This window comes from Eschscholzia californica, unplaced genomic scaffold (genome assembly GCF_041429995.1).
Source record: "Eschscholzia californica isolate CP2 unplaced genomic scaffold, dmEscCali1.0.p SCAF_3, whole genome shotgun sequence".
NCBI lineage: Eukaryota > Viridiplantae > Streptophyta > Magnoliopsida > Ranunculales > Papaveraceae > Eschscholzia > Eschscholzia californica.
The window spans coordinates 5,355,565-5,379,425 of NW_028238420.1; the positions used below are offsets into that span (position 1 = coordinate 5,355,565).

Sequence of the window (23,861 nt, forward strand, 5' to 3'; positions counted from 1 at the left end):
CTCCATAGTCATTTGATGTGGTGATGCTCACCTACTTTGTAGGTGAAACAACTTTACGTCAACTAGACTATTCAGTTCGGGATGAAAATTAAAGGTGGGTTCTTGTCTCATACAAAGGGGTTTGGGCGCAGGAAACACTTCGCTTTACCGATTGTATGAGAGAGAAACAATGAGAGAGAGAAACAATGAGAGAGAGCGAGATAGAGAGGAGAGAAAAATCGAGAAAGAAAATGAGCAATAGTGAAAGAGAGAGAGAGAGAATGGCGACCGAGAGAATCAATAGGACATAGATAGAAAGAGAATCAATAGGAGAAAGATAAGAGAGAGGATGAGCGGGAGAGAGAGATGGAGATAAAGATTAGGGGGCCTCTGATAATTATACTCAACTCTAAGTCACTAAAGCCTTTATGTCCCGGAAACTTTTCGGGATGCACCAAAGCCGCATTGGTCTCTGCCCTCTGTTAATTAGAGTCAACTCTCACTCAATTAAGTCCACCTACTCGAGAATCAAAAGTGAATAACCCAAAGTACCGTTAGTTAACAATGTTTAGACGACCCTCTTTAGTGGTTAGAGCAACTCCAACCTAAGTCGGAAGGGCCTGAGCTGAGGCTTAGCCCCAACTCTCCTCTTCAGCCGACCCCAACGGTCATATGACAATTTCCATCTTGGCCGGTGGATGTGATCCAACTGTCTGATTTTTTTCTAATATATAAATTATCCTTTAATTTTCTTTTTAAAATATTAAATTGATTTTTTAAAACATTAATAATATAAATTAAAACTAATTAAAGTCTTAATTAACATGTTAACAAAATCATTTTTTAAGAACTTTAATTAGTTTTTTTTTTAACTTTACCAAAAACTAACACATTAATAATACATCCCACCAACGTGTCGGTCCCCGAGTGATTTCCCAACCTTGAAAAGATAAATATTATTTTGAAAATAGCTCAAACACGTGTTTAGCACATACACAAGATCACACACATTTTTCGCACACCCACAAAAAATCTACACACGCGTTTCCCACCTAAACAAATTTTAGGCCTCAAGAGAGGGTGGGATTGGAGCAGATTTTTGAGGCTAAGCACAAGCTGAAAATTTTGGGTTGAAAAAATAGTTTTTTCGGCCTAAGTCGGGCTGTTGTTGGATTTGCTCTTACAATCGAGTATGTTAGCCCACAAACGTCGTGATCTCCCAAGACAGGCTGTGATGGACCAAATTTTGAGCCCCTACCATCCTGTTAGGTTCTGTAATTTGGCCCGAGACGGCCTGTGGAAGAAAGCAAGTTTTGTATAAATGTAAGGCTGAAGCATTTCTGTGGATTCAATACATATACTGTAGTTTAACAAGTATTCACAAGTTTTTGGACTAAGGGTATCAGGAACCAGAACAATCATGAATCGTAAATCATGTTCATGGAGTTATGAATCAGCAAAAAAAGGCGATAATGTAAGTGATAAAAGTTCATATACAAATTATCTTCCTGCTAAAAGAAGACAATACATTTTAATTCCAAATTCAACAATCATGAACAAAAGAAAGTGAAATGAAATTCAAAGGAGATTGACTGATCTGTCTTCAGGGTTTAACTCACGTTCCAGATGCAAGTTTCTGAACCATCAAAGCATGTTTCTGTCCAGTAAGATGAAAATTGAATACCGTCTGACTGTTACAGGCAACGTTACATATCGTGCACATCCTCACAGCTCCTCCTGCTGCACCACCTTCCATTAGCTTCCTTTTCTTCGTTTCTAAATCTTCTTCTGGTTTCTTCTGAAATGGTTTCTCTGATGGACCAATTTGTAATTTTGCAAAAGGAGCAGGAGCCGGAGTAGGTAGGTGTGGATTTAATCTTGCTTCTTCTATTCTTTGAAGGTTGGAAAAGTGTTTTTTTCCTGATATGTGTTTCTCATAGACATCTCTACTATTGCAGCCAATCTTGCACACCTCACAGTATGCAGATGACACGACCTTCGTTTTCTTCAGGCCCTTAAAGTAGGGCCGAGCGATTGATGGAGTCGGATTTATACTTGCAGGTACCACCGTCTTTGTCCCATTCTGCAGAGTAAAGAGATAGAATTGACTTCTAATAGATATACACATTTTTCACTAGAAATATAAGTCATGAACTGGAAGATGATGATTATGAGGAAATCATGAACCATAGGTAAGGAAATACAAAGATAAACATTCTTACGATTCAAATAGAAATAGAAGGTAAGTAAAAAACCATGGTTGGAAACCCAAAAATGGACATTAAGACTAATAAACAAGACATGCTCCCAAGTGAAACTTTGATCTGATAGAGGTAAAGGGTCAGAGACGAAACAACTGGCCAGATTTGATATAAAAGTGATTCTTAACTTAAGAGAAGAAATACAAACTGAATGACCTAAAAGAGACAATACACAAGTTTTCCCCACTTAAATTGTATTTCGCCAAATTCCTGTCCAAAAAAGGCACTGTCCAGGCAAGAAAGTGGCATAATTTTTAATAAGGTGATTTCCCAAATCCCAAGTATTCGCCAATGTTTTAAAATACGTATTTACACCTCAAGGTGGTTCACTTTCACAAGGCAAGGCGGCGCCTCGATGCGTAAACTATTCTTTTTATAAAGAAAATGACATCAATTACATAAAAACATAACATAGTTTTCTACTTTACTACCATAATATAAAGTATCAAGTTTTTAATAAACAAAAATCTAATGTTTTTATATTGTCCAACAACTCAAAAACAACAAGTGACTTCAGATGTCCACGTTTTATTCTCGGGTTCAAATACGTACACTTCGAGGGATCAGGCAACCGCCTCGGAGTGAGGCGTACGCCTTGAACGTTTTTTAAAACATTGGTAACTGCAGCCTTCCCTTAGGCCATCGTAAACCTAGACTTCTCCTAGCAAGTACGTATATGATTAAACAAGGAACAAAGCATACAGACTTTTGTTTTTGCCGAAGCTCCAGAAGCCGACCCAGAAGGCATGGTCACTTACTAAGCATGAGCTTGCACCTATAACCTAAGCTTCCAACATTACGTTTCCTAAAGCGATATGGGAGTGTCAGTAAATTTTTAAAAGATAAGAATCGTTCTGTCTAACAATAGATGTCTTCTTCACTTAGTTAATTCATCAACAGATACAGATTAATCCCTAATACAAAATTATAAGCCCTAATATCATTCCAAAAGTTAATTCTACAAAAATAAGTGGCATTTCAGAAATCAAACACAAAAAGAACAGAAATCATAACTATTCCAATAATACTAACCGCATTTGGATCCTGAAAGAAAGTTCCAGCGGCCCAATTCTGTAGTTGCTGTTGATAAAGAGCGGCGACTTGAGCTTCATAACCGGCAAGAGTTTGGAGAGAATTAAAGGTGGCATAAGAATCGACACCTGGTGGCTGGAGAGAAGAACTTAAATGAGTAGATGGAACTCCGAAATGTCCAAGTGATGGTTGGAGATTGGGAATGTTAGGGTTCTGGATTGGGTGAGAAGGGATAGAAGAGAAATTAGGGTACAAAGAAGACTGGGGGTTGTTAAATTGGGCAAATGAATTGATTGAGAGGTTAGGGTTTGAGGGATTTTGGTGTATGTGATCCATGGAAGAAAAACACCAAGAGAAAACCTAGAAGAAGATGACTTTAAATTTTTAATCAAGCAAAATAACAATAAGGGTTAATTGCCGTTTCACCCTCGGTTATGACCTGCTTTGTTGTTTGATCTATCTCATTTCTTTTAAATTCAAGTTTGACCCATTTTCTTATCAATCAAAAGAAAAAAAATCTTGCTAATTTTTTTCTTTTTTCTATTTCCATAGTAATCCCTGAAACTAGAGGTCGTGGAAATAGAGGGGGATAGGGAGAGATGGTTTTAGTGTAATTGGTAAAGGTAAAGGGAGATAGAAAAAAACAAATGAAGTCGACAGAAAGGTCAATGGGGATAGGGAATTTCTGGCCGACCGAGAGAGTTGACGTGAAAAAAAGAGGTGATGAGATGGAGGAGAGAGAGTAACAGACACTTAACAGTAACCGAAAAAGGGAACCTTCTCGGTATTATTGATAAAGTAGGGGGCTTTGCGAGAAGTTGGTCACAAAGTAGTGAGCCTTTAGGCAAATAACCCAATAACAATAAGGGTTAATTGTCGTTTCACCCTCCATTATGACCTGCTTTGTCGTTTGATCTGAAAATAACAACAAGGGTTAACTGTCGTTTCACCTTCGATTATGACCTGCTTTGTCGTTCGATCCCAAAATAACAATAAGGGTTAACTACTGTTTCACCCTCGGTTATGACCTGCTTTGTCGTTTGATCTATCTCATTTTTTTAAATTCAAGTTTAACCCATTTCTTACTGATTCACAGAAAATAAATCTTGCTAATTTCTTTTTCCTATTTCCACATTACCCTCTGAAACTAGAGGCAATGGAAATAGAGGGGGATGGGGCGAGATGTTTGTAGTGGTAATTGATAAAGGGAAAGGGAGATAGAAAAAAACAAATGAAGTTGACGGATAGAAAGGTCAATGGAACATTTGTCTCTCAAATTTTCATTTTTCTCTCTTTTTATCTCTTATGTTATGTTTCCAAGAAAGGGTTTATGATAAGTCTTTAATTCTATACTATTTTTTTGTTCTTATCACATCTTGATGATGGATCGATGTCTTGTAATGAGTAACATAGATGTAGTCGATTTCTCGAAAAAAAAAATCATCTTGTCGTGAAACCTAAAGGTAGGTGATAAGTCTTTAATTCTATACTATTTTTTTTTTGGTTAAAACTCTCGAAATCGGAATAATAAGATAAATGAAAATTTATATAATGAAGAAACAATAATTACTGCTTATAATATGCACTTAAACACAAGACAAATCCTTATATGAAAATCGCTAAAGAAATGTAAAATTAGATGTGACTTTCTTGTTGCTGGAGGAATAGTTAGTGGGAGCCCAAACCTGGATATGGTTTGAAATATTATAATGATCCATGGACGACTCTGATATTATCCTAGCTTGGCCTAGCTAGCCAACCAAACAGGATAGGATTTCTCTCGTTAACCCGGAAGTTGAAGTTGACATATGCCTACGTGACTATCGATCTGTCCCAGCTTCTCCTACCTAGCAAATTTCTAAATGAAATTACAATTTCATGAAGGATGGGACCATGAAAGATTGGATATCTTTCATACATCAGCCCTTTGAAATTACAATTTCATGATACTATGAGAGATGGGACCATGAAAGATTGGATATATTCCATACATCAGCCCTTATAGACACCACAATGTACTCTATAATACTTTGGCATATATGAAAACATAAATGCACATCTCTCTTTGATAACAAGCAACAAATTCCCAACCAAATGGTCCATCAAATCTCCTCATGATACAATTTGGAAGCCTCATGTTTTTAATATGATCAAGATAAAGGTTGAATTTTTTTTTTGTGTGGGTGGATAAACTGGCAACTCTTAGTTTTATGGCTGACGATCATAAACTTAATTTTCTTCTAGCCAAAGCGGATATTACTAGATGCTCAACAACGAAGAAGGAGAGTGACAACACTTTTGCTAGCCCTTAGATGGGCGTTACAACTCTGTTTTTTGAAAATTGTCATCGAATCAGACTCTTCGAATGTTATTAATGCAGTTTCGTATGGAAAGAGCACGTGTAGTTGGATCACTAGAGTCACTCTTGAAGAGATCAAGGAGCTGAAAAGTAATTTTCATGAAGTTGTTTTTTTGTTAAGGTTGCTAGAAAGGTTAATAATATATTGGCTGATGTTATACCTCGAACAATCCAAGCCTCCTCTTTCTCTTGTACATGGGAGACTATTCCACTTGTTCTGTTAAAATACTACAACAACAATGTCTTTGTAAATTGTAGATAATGGTTTACATATATGAAACTTTAGCAACTTTATCAAAAAAAAGAGAGATGGGACAATTCACATTCTCCATTGGAAATGAGACTCATTGGCTTCTAGTACTCAGGACAGCCCATAATCTTTCAAGCCCATCATTTGTATCTTTTCAGTCCATTTTAGAAGTAATGGGCTTTGGATTTCCTTTAAGCCCAAGGTAGGCTTTCAATAGTCAACTACCAAAATCTACTGCAACTGCCCTGGTACAAAACACTCAACTTCCAATTCCAAAGCACAAAAAGGAAAGAGGTTTAGTTGGAGTTTTGGACTAATCAAATAAGACAAGAAATTGTGTTTTTAGTGACAGTAGTGGCCTTTAGTATGAATTAGATAAGGACTTCAACTAAATGCCAAAGCCAATCTAGTCTTCTCTCTACTTGTTTATGAGTAAAAGTGTCTGCAACTGCCACCAACTGAAGTTAAGTGAAACATACCAACAACATGAAAAGTAGAGAGAGAAAGATATTTGGATATAGAGAGAGAGAGAGAGAGAGAGAGAGCAACTTAATAACATAAAAAACATTAGTGTTGTTTTTTTCTCCAAATCAGGAATGAAATCTGACTCGAGGTCTGAATTGACTCTCACTCACGTTTCAAATGCTTGTTATTGTCTGACTCGTTGGAATGACGGATTTTGGTATGTTTTGGTTTCTTTTGAGTCAAACGATTCAGATTCAGACGAGTCTCCTACAGACACACAGGAAAAAACCAAAGTTCTATCTCTAGCTGAAAGAGTTGATCAACTCAAATAACCAAGATTTTAGGTATATATTTGAAACTATCATGCCCAATATTCTCAATTACTCCCTAAACCTTTGAATTGTTCCCACATTGGGGATCAATTGGCTCGAATTAGATCCAAACTCCATGGATGTAATAATTCGAGCTAAATTTACCCGGGTTGACCGACTAGTAGTACAAACCGACTCCAAAAATGGGTTCTAGTCAGACTTCAACCCAACTTCGTAGACTATGACAACTTGTGTGATCCTATTTGTTTTACTAAGCTAAAGGAGAAAAGAGAAAAAGAAGAAAAAGACATACACATACATATACATATAACAAAAGTAATCATTTCTCATTAGTTCAATTTCAAAACAACTCAAACCCCACAAAACCTTGAATCAGAATCAAGATAAAAATGTCGAAATTGATCAAGTAATATAAGCTATTCAGTAAATGCACGAACGAAAATCATAAAACATTCAAGTTTGGGTATGAGATAAGTTCATGAAACTTATTATCAGAATGAAGCTAAAAAACAAAATTTAAAAACACTTCATACTCTTTTACTTAGAAGATTTAAGTAGAAATTTGAGCAGAAATAGAACTTTTACCTCACTAAGAGTATCCCCGAAATTTGTAAAGAATTAATGAAATAATATCACCCACCAACTTGTCTATACAATCTTCGAATCTCCATGAAAATCAAGAATCCACCAATTGTTCATGTTTGTGGTTGCTTTCGACCCACCAAGACTTAAAATCGACATCGCCATTGACGGATTCAGAATCCTCCTCTGGAGCAGGAAGATTAAGATCAAGTAGATCTCGAATCACGGGTTGATTTTGCTGAACTGCATTTGTTTGACTAGTTCTTGAGTCAGATCCTCCAGCCATATGTGATCTTTTATGTCCACCCAAAGCTTGACCTGATAAGAAAACTCTGAAACAAATTGGACATTCATGGTTACTTTTCTTCAATCTATTACTATTTTCCGGACTACCTGGAACTTCTAATTCGACGAATCTTTCGTTTTCAGAAGATTTTTTGAGCTTATTATCAGTTTTATGATCATGAGAAATTTCAGTTTCAGTACTAGCTTCGCTATTTTCGATTTTCGAAGCAAAATAACCTTTCATTCTCTTATGACTAGCTCGATGACCACCAAGAGCTTGATAAGAATGAAAGTACTTATCACAAGTCATACACTTATATTTGCTTTTCTTTGTAGATTTCTTGCGAATTTCAGAACCAGAATCGTCGGTTTTCACTTTTTTTCTATCAAATTCGAGATCGAAATCCTCGAATCTAGTTCTCTTACTTGAGTTACTATACCTCATATCAGTTTGATCTTCAAATTCCTTAACCAAATTCTTCCCCAATTCTGTTTTTTTACTACTCTTAACTCCTTTTCTAATGGAAGAACTCTTCTTATATTCATCATCATCGTCGTCATTCTCAAAAAACCCATGAACAGATACTTCAGATTCAACTTCCTTAATCTTATTTCTTGAAAACCCAGAACCAGAATGAACTAATTCAGATCTTTTTCGATCAAATTGGGCATTTTTCGGTTCCCAATTATGCGATCCTAATTTCTTCTTACCTCTTGATTTCTTATCTTCTACATTGTTCTTAACTAAACTTGATGATCTAGATTCTGAAAACATAGAATTATTATTATCTGAAGATTCAACTAAAGAATTATTCAATTCAAGTCTAAAACTACTACTATGATCCCTAGATAACATCATCAAAGACATAGCAACTTCTTCTTGTTCATGTTCAATTTCTGATAAACAAGAATTAGTAGTAGTAGAATTAGGGTTCTTATGATACCTTGTGCTTCTTGATCTTCTTCTTCTTGTTGGTAATTCTGTTTCTTCATCTTCTTCTTCTTCAGATTGATGATTATCACCAACCCATGAATCTTCTTGTTCTTCTTCATCAAAGCTATAAGAATTTACTTTATTTTCTCTTTCTAAATGACATTTCATATGAGTAAACAAAGATTTCCATGATTGAAACTCTTTCCCACAATCTTTACAAATAAAACCCTTTCTCTCTCTTGAATCTGAAATCCTCCATGTCTTTTTGGGATTTTCTCTAAGTCCATAACCAGTATGAGTATTACCTTCAAACCCCACCATTAAAGTATTAGTATTACTTTCTTTCTCATCAATTTCAACTGTTGAATTGTTCATATGAGACCTCATATGACCTCCTAATGATCTTCCACAAGGAAATCCCTTTTTACAGACTTTGCAGATATATTTGTACTCTTGATCTTCTTCCATTACTACTCTTAAGTTAGAAAACCCAAATCACAAAAACAAGAGAAAGTTCACTCACTAAATCAGTACTTGAGATAGTAAAACAGAATACCCATTTCAGAAAATCAAAAATAAAGATCAAATCTAACAAGAATAACCTAAATCAGATCATGGGTAATCTTGATTAAAGAAGAATCAATCTAAGATTGAGCAACAACAAGATCTAACATACACCAAAAAAAAAAGCAAAAGTAAACAACTTACTAGCTTTGCTTCTTTTCTATCTCTTTGGTTGAAGAAGTCTAATTTAAGATTGATGAAGAGAAACAAGTATAACAAAATTTACTTTGAAGAAGAGTTTGTTTTAACCTTCATTTTTTGAATAGATGGAGTTGAATGAGCTCAAAAGAAAAAGGAGGAGGTTTTAAAGGGGTGATGAGAAACAGAAACTCTCTCTCTCTCTATATCTCTCTCTAGAGAGTTTGTTTCTCTCTCTAGTCTCTAGTTTTTGTGCTATATTTGGAGGAGAAATCCATGCATGGAAGCAAAGATAAAAAAGAGGAGGAAACAAAAGATAGCTGCACGTGTACTCAATTGAGGATCATACGCCATCTAATCGGACGGTTACAATTTCTTTGATTTTGGAACAGTGTGGGACAGTAGTAGTAGTATATATATGTAGAGAGAGAGAGAGAGAGAAAATCTCCTCCTCCACTTTTAAACCCCCTTCATAACTACTAGTAATATCTTCCATCCTCTCTCTCTCTCTCTACCATTAACTGGTCCACTTGAAGGAAGAAAGTTTCACAACTTCGAATCTCCAACCGTTATCCTTTTTTTCTTTCTTTATTATTTTCCCTATTCTTTTCTTCTCATTTCCATAAAAACCCAAATCCCCACTTTTTCTTATTTGTTATACAATTGCTTTTTAAGCAAAAAAAAAAAAAAAAAATTTTATTAATTAATGACCCTCACTCAAAAGTCTAATATCCTAAGTCACATATGAAAGTATTTAGAGCATTATATCTTCTAGAAATCACAATCTTTCAGGTGAATCTCGATCAAGTGATGTGGTCGGATGAAATATAAAGAGGAAAACTGATCTGTCATAGTATCTCTATTGTAACTCCTGTGATAGTATCACATTGAATTTAAATTCATTATAGCGAAATTACTCAAATCTAACTGATATTTTAATCTTTTAGATCTTTTTCCTAAATTAACATACTTATAGCAAATCTTATAGATCTTGAAATATAACTCAATTATGTGACATTTGGCTTGTAAATAAACAATGTACTAATTTAGCTTAAAAAATGTATTGATATATCATGCCACTCATTGTCTCTAATTTCATGCTTAGCAACACTAGATAAGCATGAAAGAACGAGAAGAGAGTCTAATAGTTCTGAATCTATGTTATTTTCTTAGTTAGGCAATTAGTTGGGGAGTTCTTTTTTTTTTTTGTTTTTGTTAAAAGTAGTTGGGGAGTTAAAAGACCTTGAAATCTCAAAACATAATTATATGTATCCATTTTTAATTGTTATTATTTTTTTGCCAACTAGGTGGTTAGAGAATTTTAGGGGTATAATTCTTAATTTAATGTGGGTAAGATTTGGAGGTGTTAGACTTTATTCATTATACAAATTTGTCATAGGTTGGCCTAACATAGTTTAATCTTCAACAAATAAAAAAACATAGTTTAATCATAAAAAATATCATTTGAAAGTGTAAATAAATAAATGAGTCCAAAATAACATAAACCGAACACACAGTGTCACAGTATGCATGGATACTCTATTAAAAAACATTCTCTAATACAACATTCAAAAGAAACTCTAAAGTTTATATTTCAATTGTAAAACTGATTGATTTGTTTATGTGACACATAGAGAGAGTGTGTCCTATTAAGAATTTCCAAAATAACTACGGTCGCCTACCTTTGAAGATTCAAGTTAAGTTTTGCATTGGAGATGTTCTTAGGCAAAAGCTCTGAAATAACCTATGTGATACTCTAAGTTTTAGAGTTTAGGTGTTGCATTGGAGATGCTCTACGACATTTCTTGATTAACTCTCCCACTCTTTCGAAAGACACTGCTAAAAGCACGTTAATTTTGTGCTAGAAGCGAGGGTCGATGTAGTTTTGTTGGGGTCAATTTCATTTGACCCACACACTCTCCTAGATTTGACGGTGGCTTTTCTTCTACCGGTCTTCTTTTTCACTTCTTTCTAACTCTTATCTCTCATTCAGTTCCTTCTTTAACGAGTTATGTGAATATTACAGACGGGATTGAGAGTAGGAAATTTGACAATCAAGAAGAGTCTTAGATATTTGTAGATCCAAACGGTGTAGTTTTATATATTGAGGGTATTTCTTTCAATTATCTAATATTATTATTTGTACCTTCCTATAAGATGTTGTTTCGTATATTTAAGATATTTTTTGTAATTATACACACTATTATTAATTATATATTATTTGCTTTCCCACATTAGTTAGGAAACCAAATGCACTCTATAAATATGAGTTAGATACTAGAGTTTTATTCATTCAATTGCACAGTGGAGAATGTAACGAATCAAAATTGTGGTGATTGTTAAGACATTCAATATTAATTTGTTATAGATATAAGCAGACATTTTTGAGAGAAAATTTTGAATTTTTGGGTTTATGTTCCAAAAATCCACACTTAAACTCACTTTTAGGCCACCCTAACCCTAATATGGGATTTTTAAGCCAAATATTAATTAAAATAGAGATGTAGTCCAAATGGGTCCATCTCTATAGAAAACACATATCTCTAGGTTTCATATTTAAGCCCATTATGACCTTATATATAAGATATGACCCTCTTTTGAATATCAATTTCCAAAATTCTATTTCCCTTTTTATCTCACATTTTCTCTCTCCAATCTCCTCACCATAACCGAAACCCTTTATTTTCTTTCTCTAAAATCGAACCCCTGTTTCATAATAACAGAAACCATTATCGTTTCTCCATTTCTGAAGCTCCGAATCTTCTTAAGCTCTATTCCACCAACCGAAACCACCATCTTTTATCCATATTTGGTTGTCCGTCATCAAATCGTCAGTTTTGCATTCACGAAAAGAACTTCAGATGCTTAGAATAGTCGAATCCCAAATCAACTTAACGTTGTTCTTCATCATCTTCAAACATCTTCATTCTTTCATTTTAATCGGTATCATCTCCTTCCTTTTGCGATTTTAATCGATATCATCTTTAAATATCTTCATTCTTTCATTTATAAGTTTTCTCTCTCTAAGATGCATCATATGTGTATTCATCATTTTTAAATCCGCTTTTCCTTTCATTACTTAAATTATGTTTTCATCATCTTCATGTTTTTAGTTCATTTTCATTATCTATCAGATTTAGATAAAACTTATGTTTTCTTCATTGTTATCTTCATCTTCTAATCCAAACTAAATTTCCGTATCATTCTATTCTAACAAATTCTGGAATACAATATTTTACAAAACATTACTTGTTTTTTGTTGAACAAAACATTACTTGTTTTTTGTTGAACAAAACATTACTTGTTTTTTGTTGAACAAAACACATATTTGTTGTTTCGTTATTATGTAGTAACAATACAGTATCTTTTTACTAACTCTTGTTTTGCTTCCTAAATAATGTGTTAATTATTGTTCATGTTTAATATTTCATTACATAAAAAAATGTTTTTTCAAAAATTAAAAATTTTATTTACTGAAAATTACAAATTTTACAACATTTTACAAAATGTGCCATACTTGTTTTGTTTTCCTTTATACATTATACATTTTGTTGACTATTTTTGTCGACTATTTTTGTCTTTGTAGTTTAGGATTTAGTTATGAAATTTTCAACAGAATCATCCAACATAGTGAAGAAGATCATACTAAAATCAGATGGTTGGGATAAAATGTTCACTCAAGTTGGTCAGTTGTTTCTAGGTGGTGCTAAAGCATTAGTCGTTCGTCAATATAGTATAAGCACAGGTCACGGTTTCGATTTGACAATTACCCAAATGATGGGGATGGGTCAAAAGTTGCCAATTTCTTCCAATCCGTAAACCCGACATCATGGTCAGACTCATTCTTTCTCGGTCAAAGATAATCAAATCTCAACATTTTTCATATTTCAGCATATAATTATCGTTCTTACATTTACAAAACAAAACATATTTTTCAATTACAGAGAATTGTTCATAAAGTATACATTATTTATGAATAAGAAAACATTATTTCTAGTTGACAAATCATAATTTCTCTACATGTGCACATTTAAGATAAATCATAAACAAGTTATTAGTCTATTATTGTTACAACCTTCAACAATTTTTTTTTTATTGTCACATAGGTACACTGCTATATCTTCACAACTATCAGAGTCATTCAACAACCAGATTCGACATGCTAGGGGTACTTTCAGTTACAACGATGTTGGATGCAATTCTTATGCATATAATTGCTAATTTTGAAAAACGGTCTTCCGTTATATCAACATGAAAAAGGGACTTGATGCATGACATCGTCCGTTAAGATTAATGATTCTGTTAGATTGGTTGTGGTTCTGGGTTCCTGCTCCTCGCTCTAACTCCGGCTCCTTGCTCCTGCTCCTTGATTCTTTGGGGGAAAACCTGCAAAGGGTTCGAACACCGCTCTGACGCTCAAGACAGTCAGGTTGCTCTTTGCAGTAAAAAAATGAATATTGATTGATCTTTTTGGCGGCGAGTTATGGGAACTCTGTAGAAGTGGGGGGATCTCTCTGGTTTGAGAGATTGTGTGTGTGTGAGTGAAAAGCTTTATGTTTATCGTCAAAAGCTTGTGCCTTAGGTTTAGAACTCTTGTCCTGTAGAGGACGATAGGGGGCCTTTTATAGGCTTAAGTAGACCGACTGTGTTTAGACGGTCGAGATTAGGCGGTGATGATCCTCCGGTTAGGAAAGTTTTCCACAGTTCGTTGTTAGGGTTTCCCTAGTAGTTATCTCGTATCTAGGATAAATAGAAGTTCTCAAGTTCAAGCATCCTTCGTAGATATCCTGCCGAGGTGATAGATCTTCTAGGAGATGTTTCCTCCCGTGGGACTCTTGAAGTCCAAACTTGCTTAAACACTCAAGATCCGTAGCCGACTGAGATCTTTAAGGAGATTCCGAGATTGGGTCGGTAAGCCTGCAGCACATTCCTGCCTCCCCAGTTTAGGGTGCGAGACAGTGACCTAGCTTACATGGACCCCCTAATTCCTTTAGAGATCCCAAAGCAGATCTTTCTGTGTCGGGGGCGAAACAGGGATGGTACTTCCAACTGACCTCCCAGTTAAGGGTGTAGGTAGCGGAGTGTTGGGGGTTTAGCCATACTGCTCACCTTAAGCCGAGTTAGCCCGTTGGACTCCAAGTCCGTTCTTGACTCTTTGACGACAGTCAACGTTTGGACAATTTATGCATCATCAATGATGGAGACGATGAACTTCAATTGCGAATTAAATCAAGGACCACATACTTCAACAAATTTATTTCTTGTTCACTTTCTTCATCAACAACTCTCTTACTTACCTGAATGAAATGAATAACATTAATAAATATATTCAGTGTAAGATGTAAAATATCTAATAAATAATATATTATTTATATACTATTTAAAAAAAACAGTACCAAAATGTATGTTGTATTAAACAATATACATTATTTACAATGGACAATATATTTAGGTGAAATTTTTTCAATCAATATGTGTTATTTCTAATAAAAAACATGTACTGATTCCATCAATATATACCTTTTCTGGTTCAAGACCGGCCGGATCTTTCTCCATCCCATCCATGAAAAATCAAAACAGAAATCCTAGATCCAAAAATCCTAAAAGTAATTTCCATCATACAAAACACGGTTTTATTTTCAAAAAACAAAAATCGATGGACCAACATTAACCCTAAACCCAAAAAGAGAAAAAACAAAACAAAACAAAAATCTTCTAAAAACTCACCAAAATCTTGAAGAGAACCTGACCGTTTAAAAAAGAAACAAGGTTGAAGAGAACTGATTGTTTCAAAAAGAAACAAGATTGAAGAGAACTGGTTGGTTTTTTCACCAGGATCTTTTAGTTTGACGATTGAAGAGAAGGGACGATTGAAGAGAGCGAGCTGGCTTTTCGATTTCTAGAGTTTCGAGGGTTGGACTCGTTCCGTTTTTTTCGAAGAGAGAGTGAAACAGAGTTTTGTTTTCTAATTTTGAAAGTAAGAGAGAGAGAAAGTAATAAAATCGTTTCCTTATTTAAAACCTAATTCACAGTAATTTTGGTTTTGCAAAATATTTGGTCTGGATTCTACGAAAAAATGGGCAGGAATTGATTTGGGATATTGACGGAAATTGTTTTTCTATAAGAGGATATTAAGGTCCAAAATGGAGAAGGACTAAAATCTTTTTTTCTGAAAAGATTGGACCCTATTCTTTTTTAATATTATTTTAGACCTAAAATCCATGTACTCGCATATTTTGGGCTTAACCGCGTTTAAATATAATTATTTTTTATACTTGAAATTTGACCTAGTCATTGCTAGATTATTAGTACTGGTGGTTGGGGAATACCCAACACGACTACTTGAACTAGCCTGTTTTGTTAGATGCCCTTAAACTAAATGAAGAGGACAATAATCAGCTGCCCAAGTAAATGAGAAAAGAAAAAAGATTTGCTCCTTCACCAACATTTATGCTAAAAACTCTAATTTTGAAGTTTAAATGGGTGACTTCGGATAAAAATGTTATAGTAGAACAATAGAGTTGCTAAAGCAAACAAAAACTGGTATCAAATCCAAAATTTGCCTTCTTCATTTTAACCGAGAACCTCCAATTTTCTAATGAGGAGAACCGTAAGCGTCGTGGCAGTGCATTTATAACAAGCACGTAAATATTGGATCTGTCTTATAACATTTGTATATTAATAGTGAACTTCGTATTTTTTTTTATGTTGCAAAGTGAACTTAGTACTAAGGTGAATATTTATCCTCTCATTGGGTCTCGAAGTAAAAAAGGGAAAAAGTTGAAAAGAAGTTCAAAAAGAAAGGAAGACCTAAATTTCTTATACTCAACCTTCCATTACTTCACTTTTAAATGCGCATTTTCATAAAAGAGTTAGCATGTGATTTTCTTTGATGAGTGTAATAATGGTGCATGTGTTGGTGAAGAGCAAAGGCCAAGGAGCAATTAAGCTTCTCACACACACCCACTCTCTTTCTCTCATACACACACACACACACACACACACACACACACACACACACTTCCTCTCACACTCACACTTTCTCTCTCACACAACCACAGGCCATGCTTGAGACAACTCAAAAATGTGAGTCAAACCAATGAAACTCCAAATCTTTTTTAATTTTAATAAGTGGGTCATATTTGTCTTTCAGCCTTGGCTACAATTTTATTCTTTTCAAGTTGAGGGAACTACTGTTTGGGTGAGCACTCTTCCACTATCTCCCATTCTTTCCTTTATTCACTTATTTAATTAGTTTAACTCAAGGGTCTAAAAAAGGCAACCCTTAAGAGTTTATTTCTGTTTTAGAATCAAAGTTTTAAGGCTCAAGAGCTAGGAAGCCCTCTCTCTCTCTCTCTCTCTCTCTCTATCCAGTTCTACATTCACTCTTGTCTGGCCTGACCAAGTGACTTTACTTGTCTTCTAAAGGAGGAAAAGATATAAGATAAATAAATGAAGAAAGAAAGAAACAATGGCAGCAAAGCTTATCCCTAGACCACCTAAAGCATTACAACTTTTTCAATTCGGTTCATTTAATTATACATCAAGAAATTTCGACTATCTTTTTACCTTCACAGCAAGCTTTTTTGCATAATTAAACAAAAAAAAGTTGTTTTTCGTAATAAATCATTTGCTCAATAAAAAAATTGTCGATAAAGTAAAATCCTTGTAGCTTACGATAAGGCTTTTGGATGTTAAAAGGACAACAACCAACTTCCATGGTTAGCTTTCCAGTTATCCCAAGTTAATTATTTGCAAAAGCTACTCTCAAACAAAACTACTTCTGCCAATAGTTGTCTCTCTCTCTCTCTCTCTCTGGATTTTCTCTCTAAATCTCGGTCGACCTTTCTCAGTCCTCAGGCGGCCGGTCGACCCTTCTCAGTCCTCAGCCGGCCGAGATTTTTGGCCAGTACATGTTTGTTGGTAAGGACAATGTTGCATTAACAGAACTCAATAGCAATCAAAACATTTCATGTATGATAGGGAGAGAGAGAGACTCAGACACTTCACCTGTTCTTTCAGATTCAAATGAACTAAAGAAGAAAAGCACAACCCAAAGAACAGTAGAGTAATATAAGATTCAGAATCACATGATAATAAAGCAAAAGAAAAGGAAGAAACTCCATTGAAATGGAATCATTAATAAACATGAACTCCTATAAAAGGGAGACATATTCCAGTTCACTGATAACATCAGTAGCTGAGCTCTGCTACAATGACATCTCTCCCCCATTGACATAACAAACTATTTTACTTACAAAAGAAGGCGACACTACCATCTTCCAGCACAACTTATTTTACAGAGTGATTTGGGCGCCGCTATCTGATAAATCAATATGGAAAACTATATTGAGCTGACCTACCTTTATCGATCTGACCCACAAGAAGGGTCTCGACCTGATTAAGCTTAAGTGCTCTACTTGAAACCAGCTAGAGAGTACAAGATAGCTAGTGCCCTTGTTATTCTAAGACTAAGGTGGCGTTTGTTTTTTCTAATTGTCCAAATTTCACTTGACTAACTTGTCTGCATCTGAACCATCTGACTCAAATGAACCCATATTCAGCCTAAATCAACAGTTTAGACGAGTCAAACATTACGAGCCGAAGTCTGATATATGACTCCAGTCAAATCAGAATTCGCATCAGATTTCAGATCCGACTTTTAGAAAAACAAACACTACCTGAGGGTTCCTAATGTCTTCTTTTTTCATCCTTTCCCTCGTCATTCCAGGCTTCTTCTCCAAAAATCTCTTCAATCATAGTTGATGTCGGTAAGAGATCGGAGTATGACTTTCGACCACTAACATAACACATATTCCATACTTTAGTATCACAAGTTTCCAATTCATAATCTTGTAAACCATTGAAGTCATCCTTGAGCTTTTTGTTATGGTAAGTCCCACCGGGATGACATTCATCAGACGTGCAAGAATCATCCTGGAAATCTTGGTTTTCTCTTCTGCGTTTTGGATTTTTATCTTCGTGTTTAACTCTTGGGTTGAAATCTGTTACTAAAACATTATCTATTCCCCCGTTATCCTCTTCTTTCCTGGCAATAAACCAATCATCGATTGCATCAGAGTTAACGTTGTTGCAAGTCTCATTCCCATCTGCATTATTTTGGTCAGCTGGAGATTCTATCACAGAGGCCTCTTCTTCCTCTTCATCTGATACCCCAGACTCGTCTTCATCATCACTTCTTTGCCACTCATCATTGTCACTGTCGATGTTCATATGATTCGATCTGTTTTGCTCAGCTCGCCTTTGTAGCATGAAGACATTGAAGTAATAGCTAACTAGCTCCATTTTGCTCCGAGAAGGAAAAACTTCAGCAAGTTGAACCCAAAAGCTTTTACCAAATGAAACAGGATTTAAAAAGACAACGTCACGGAAAACCTGTTGCTCAACTTCAGTCCATTTCCTTGCCACAATCTCCCCCATTTCCTCGAACCCTAACTTCGTGAAAGTTTCCTTCCCGAAGAAATGTTTTAGTTTGTCTCTTGATTCCGATATGTGATATCTAACACATCTAAGAGAACTCCTATCTGGGCAATTACAATAACCAGTTGTACCATTTCCAACACTACGGATATTGTAAATAAGTGCTTCTGGATCAGGCATTGGAAGGACACAAGTTCCCATTAGTCTCTCCGAGTTGTCATTATCAGCCATTGAAGCAGCACATATAGGAATAATAGCTTGATGGTCTGATCCCACAGGAACTAGTTTTCGAGGAGGAGAATCAAAAACTGATGAATAAGGATCATGGAACTGAACTGATATCCTCGTGGAGCACCCAGTTTCAAAATTGTCTATGTCGAATCTTGGATCTTCTTTACCTGTACTGCTATTGACCCTCGATAAGCATGACGAACCACCAGGAACTCTGGTCTCGAACTCCTTGTCTGCCCCCATTGTGTGTCCAGCAACATCACCAACGACTTGAGACTTACTGCAGTCTCCACCTTCCGCAGCTGCAAATAAGATAAGGAAACAAAACTAAGATGACAAATTGACAGATATTTATTATCTCATTTACAGAAAATGATCGACTTGGAAAATATGGACTTCTCATCCCATGAAAAAAGGTAAAACTTCAGCACCACTTTCCTATTATTGAAAACAAAGACACACTCAACTCACCCAAATTGAGAGGTATATGAACATTTGCCTGGTTCTGCTCAGCTCGTCTACGGAGCGTAAAGACATTGAAATAATAGCTCACAAGATCCATTTTGCTACGGGATGGAAAGGCCACTGAGAGTTGTTTCCATAAGTTCTTATCCAATGAGGCATTATTTGAAAAGATAATGTCTTCAAAAATTTGTTCTTCCTCTTTAGTCCAGTGCCTCGCCACAATTTCCCCCATCTCATAAAACCCCATCTTGAAGAATTTTTCATTCCCAAGCATGTTTCTGAGCTTGTTTCTAGCTTCCAAGATGTGATACCCAAAGCATCTAGCACCACCCTGTTCAATGCACTTACAGTTATCATCCCTACCTTTCCCAACATCTTTAATATTGTACAGAAGTTCTTCCGAATTTGGCATTGGAAGGAGACAAGTTCCCATTCGCTTCTTCTCCCAGTTGCCATCATCAACAATGTTTGAAGCTGCACATTTTGGAATATTGGCTTGATGATCCAAGCCAATTGGAACTAGTTTTCGAGGAGGATAATTAAGAAAAGATGCAGATATTGCATCATGCTGAACCAACGTCCTAGTTGGGCACCCGGTTTCCACAAGTCCAGGGGAAAACAATAATTTGACTTCAGCTTCCGACCTCGATAATTCTTCATGAGCACTACCACCACAAATACCGGACTCGAAATTGTAGGAAGCCGGATTAGCAAATTCAATGGCACTACCGCCCCTAACCTCTCCCTGAGATTTACTGAAGGCTCCACCTTGACCAACTAAGCATCATATATGAGTTAATAAACCATGATGAATAAGTTTATTTTATTTATTTCATTTCATTTTGCTAATAAGTTGATTAAGATGTAGGACGAACTATCCTTGAGAAAAAGCAACTTGATGTCCAACCTATGGCCAGTAAACTTTTTACATAGGTGGTTGAAACCTCATGCACCAGACACCGGTGAAGTTGGACATGCAAATTGAAGTACGAGTCTTCCAACTATTCAAAAAGAAGACAAATATAAGCATTGCTTACCCGAAAAGGCAGTGCAAGTGACATCACATGAGGATCCAAGCTCAAAAAAAGAAGTATGTTGATTACTGTAGCTAAGTTGTCTTTGGTGTTTACGCGAAAGGTCATACGACTCTTCATCACCAAAAGACCTTTTGTATACCATCTTTAACCCTACAAAAGTATTGATTGAAGTGATCAATATCAAACACAACAACTCCTCCCACCCACCCAACCTCAAAATAGATACATACTCATCATCAAAATATAAAGCAAAACCTAAATCAGTATACAACTGACACCAACCCATTTTCATGCAACAAATCCCAATTTGAAAAAAAATAAAATTGCATGTTTGAGAAACAAATTAGTTTACGTACTTAAATATTCATAATTAAGAAACAAAACAGATAAAGTTGCTAAATTGGCATTTTACCTCAAAAGTTTCGCCAAATAGATCGTATAGATAATCACCAGATGTATAATTTACAGGCGACCAAGATCAGGGATGGAACTCTTCGGACAAAATTGGAAACCCTAACCCTAGAAATTCAGAATTCAACGTCGTACGCGAAATTAACACAAATTGTAAACCAAATCGGCAATAAGCTATGGAGAAAACCTATTTACCCAACTAGATCGATAGATCGAACGAGTCCGAGATATCGCGAAACCCTAGATACCTCAGAAATCAAGAAATTAGAACAGACCGAGAGAGTTTAGGGAAAGAGAGAGACCTGATTAGAAATTATACTGACGTACGAGTAGAGAAATCAGAAGTTCGGAAACCCTAACCCTAGATTTAAATTTACAGAACGGCTTGTACGAAAATTAGGATCAATCGATAGATAAGAAAGAGAATTGATCGAGAAGGTTGTAAAGAGATTACTGAGAGATCGAATTCGTAGAGAGATCGAATTCGTAGAGAAATCGATAGTCAAAAATCGAGATGAAGAAAAATTGGGGGAAAAATTGGGGGAAGACGATAACGGGTAAAGCTAGGTTTCGAGGATTTGTATCCGACGGTCCGAGTCTAAAAACCGGCTAACAACCACGAACCATTTTCACACTGCACCAATATTTCACAAAATCGGGTCGTATCCAACTTTATAAATTCTGCATATTAGGCACCCATTCTCTTATCACCCCCTTATTTTGGCCAAATTTCTCTTTACTCCCTGTTTTAACCCACAACTTCTTTGGCTAAAACTTCATCATTGCGAGTATCCTTCCAAAATCTTCACAAAAAAACCTAATATTTCTTCATGTCTCGTGAAGGGATATAATCTGTAATTCGTTCTTTGAAGAGAGAAATTGAAGTAAGACTTTAATATATATTCATTTCTTATCAAAGATCGATTTTAAACTTTGATTTTATCTTTCAATCTAGTTTTTGGAAGGTGTTGAACTGGTCAAACCCATAAAAAAGTTTTATCGTATCTTTTTGGTTGATTATGAGAGGTTTTTGAGTGATTTTGTAAGTGGTAATGCACTTAAATGAGTTGGGTTAATTTCAAAATGTTGTCAGACTACTTTTAAATTGAAAGAGTAAAGAAGGTCTTGGACTGGACAATCTGAGAGCGTAAACATGCTCTAGGGTACGAGACCTCTAAGGCTATTCTGAGAGTCACCTTGATAGAGGAAAAACCAGTTGACCCTCGTGTTATTCTATGATTGGTCTATTTGAAACATGAACACTCGAATTTTCTTATAGTTAAGAGTTGACTAAAAATATTGTCTTTTATTTACTTCACAACGGGTTAAATCAGTTCTGTTTGAACTTCAATATGAATGATGCGGATAAGACCTTGGAAGATTTGTTCGACATGTTTGAGACCGTCGAGCAAAACGTTGAGGAAATTGAATCAAAATAGGAAGTTTTTATGGTTATGAAGGACAAAGGTTATTTTAAAGATCGTCTGCAATGAAACATCTATTAGAAACTCTATGATAATGTAGAGGTAGTTATTTTAGAGACACTGAACGGGAGACTCTAAATTTTCACATAAGCTATTTAATGTAATATATGCCTTTCAAAATGTTTACATTTGAGATTTTTATTTTAATATCAAAATCTCAAAATGTCCACCTAAGAAAGAGACATTTAAAACCTAAGATTATTAGAATTTCTCTGAAGTGTCCTTAGACCTCTCTCATACAACACTGAATATTTGAAATTCTAAATGCCACTAAAGATTTTTTCGAATTTTTACACAAAAGTTTCCTCCAATGCAAAATTCATTTTAGATATCTTAGATAATGTAGTGATAATTAAATAGAGAAATTTCTATAAGAAATTCTTAATGGCGCATAAGATTTTCAAATTTTACATAAAAGTTCTCTCCAATGCAAAATTCAGTTTATCTCTCTAAGATAATGTAGCGGTAAATAAATAAATAATTCTCTATTAGAAATTCTGAATGCCACACAAAATTTTCAAATTTTACATAAAAATTCTCTCCAATGAAAAATTCAGTTTAGATCCCCAAGATTATGTAGCGGTAATTAAATAAAGAAAATCTCTAGTAGAAATTCTAAATGCCACATAAGATTTTCAAATTTTACATAAAAGTTTCGTCCAATGCAAAATTCAGTTTAGATCTCTAAGATAATGTAGCGGTAATTAAATAAAAAAAATCTCTATTAAAAATTCTGAATGCCACACAAAATTTTCAAATTTTACATAAAAATTCTCTCCAATGCAAAATTCAGTTTAGATCTCCAAGAGAATGTAGCGGTAATTAAATAAAGAAAATCTCTATTAGAAATTCCAAATGCCACATAAGATTTTCAAATTTTACATAAAAGTTTTCTCCAATGCAAAATTCAGTTTAGATCTCTAAGATAATGTAGCGGTAATTAAACAAAAAAATCTTTGTTAGAAATTCTAAATGCCACATAAGATTTTTCAAATTTTACATAAAAGTTCTCTCCAATGCAAAATTCAGTTTAGATCTCTAAGATAATGTAGCGGTAATAAAACAAAGAAATCTCTTTCAGAAACTCTAATTATCACATAAGATTTTCGAATTTTTACATAAAAGTTTTATCCAATACAAAATTCAGTTTAGATCTTTAGGATAATGCTGTATCTGTAATCAAGTCCTCAATATCTGAAGTAATTGTTTCTTTACAAAAATAACATAACCTAATAAGTAAACAAAAAACATTAGAGATTTGTACACGAAACAAAAAAGAACCAAATAATATTTATTTTCACTATCTAGGATTATGAATCTCAATTTAGCATTCACCCACAAGAACAATAAATGTTTTTTTGGGTTAATTTTGTTTTGGCTTCCAATTTGTGACCAACTCACTGTTTTGGCCCCATAAGTCTGGCAGGTTCGATTTGTTTCCCCAATGATTAAATTTTTTACAAAATTATCCTCGAGGGGCAAAAATGAAATTATTTCTCAAAAAAAAAACTTAAAGGGATAAATAGCCACATCACTCTTTCTTTCTCCTCCACTTCACCTTATCTCTCCTCCAACACACCACCTCCTCTCCACCTCACCTTTCTTTTCTGG

General features: G+C 35.0%; 3 protein-coding genes across 4 annotated transcripts; all 3 read right to left on the bottom strand.

The window, feature by feature from the left end:
* Window positions 1-1,379: 1,379 nt before the first annotated feature.
* On the bottom strand, window positions 1,380-3,699 carry LOC147547925 (zinc finger RNA-binding-like protein). The gene is made up of 2 exons (XM_086671963.1): window positions 3,273-3,699; window positions 1,380-2,062 (listed from the first exon to the last, which is right to left on the bottom strand). Exons 1-2 carry the CDS (start codon window positions 3,606-3,608, stop codon window positions 1,595-1,597), a joined length of 804 nt encoding a protein of 267 aa, XP_086528089.1. The 5' UTR covers window positions 3,609-3,699; the 3' UTR covers window positions 1,380-1,594.
* Window positions 3,700-6,979: 3,280 nt separating this feature from the next.
* LOC147547926 (uncharacterized) lies at window positions 6,980-9,636 on the bottom strand. 2 transcript variants are annotated; one of them, XM_086671646.1, is made up of 2 exons: window positions 9,188-9,636; window positions 6,980-8,949 (listed from the first exon to the last, which is right to left on the bottom strand). In XM_086671646.1, exon 2 carries the CDS (start codon window positions 8,945-8,947, stop codon window positions 7,355-7,357), a length of 1,593 nt encoding a protein of 530 aa, XP_086527772.1. In that variant the 5' UTR covers window positions 8,948-8,949; window positions 9,188-9,636; the 3' UTR covers window positions 6,980-7,354. The 2 variants fall into 2 exon arrangements, with proteins under 2 accessions (XP_086527772.1, XP_086527771.1); XM_086671645.1 differs by having other exon boundaries at window positions 6,980-8,954.
* A 7,657-nt stretch (window positions 9,637-17,293) lies between these two features.
* On the bottom strand, window positions 17,294-21,488 carry LOC147547927 (uncharacterized). Its single transcript, XM_086665944.1, has 4 exons — window positions 20,768-21,488; window positions 20,356-20,505; window positions 19,325-20,095; window positions 17,294-19,155 (listed from the first exon to the last, which is right to left on the bottom strand). The coding sequence occupies exons 2-4, from the start codon at window positions 20,495-20,497 to the stop codon at window positions 17,873-17,875; spliced, it is 2,196 nt and encodes a 731-aa protein (XP_086522070.1). The 5' UTR covers window positions 20,498-20,505; window positions 20,768-21,488; the 3' UTR covers window positions 17,294-17,872.
* Between the last annotated feature and the right edge of the window lie 2,373 nt (window positions 21,489-23,861).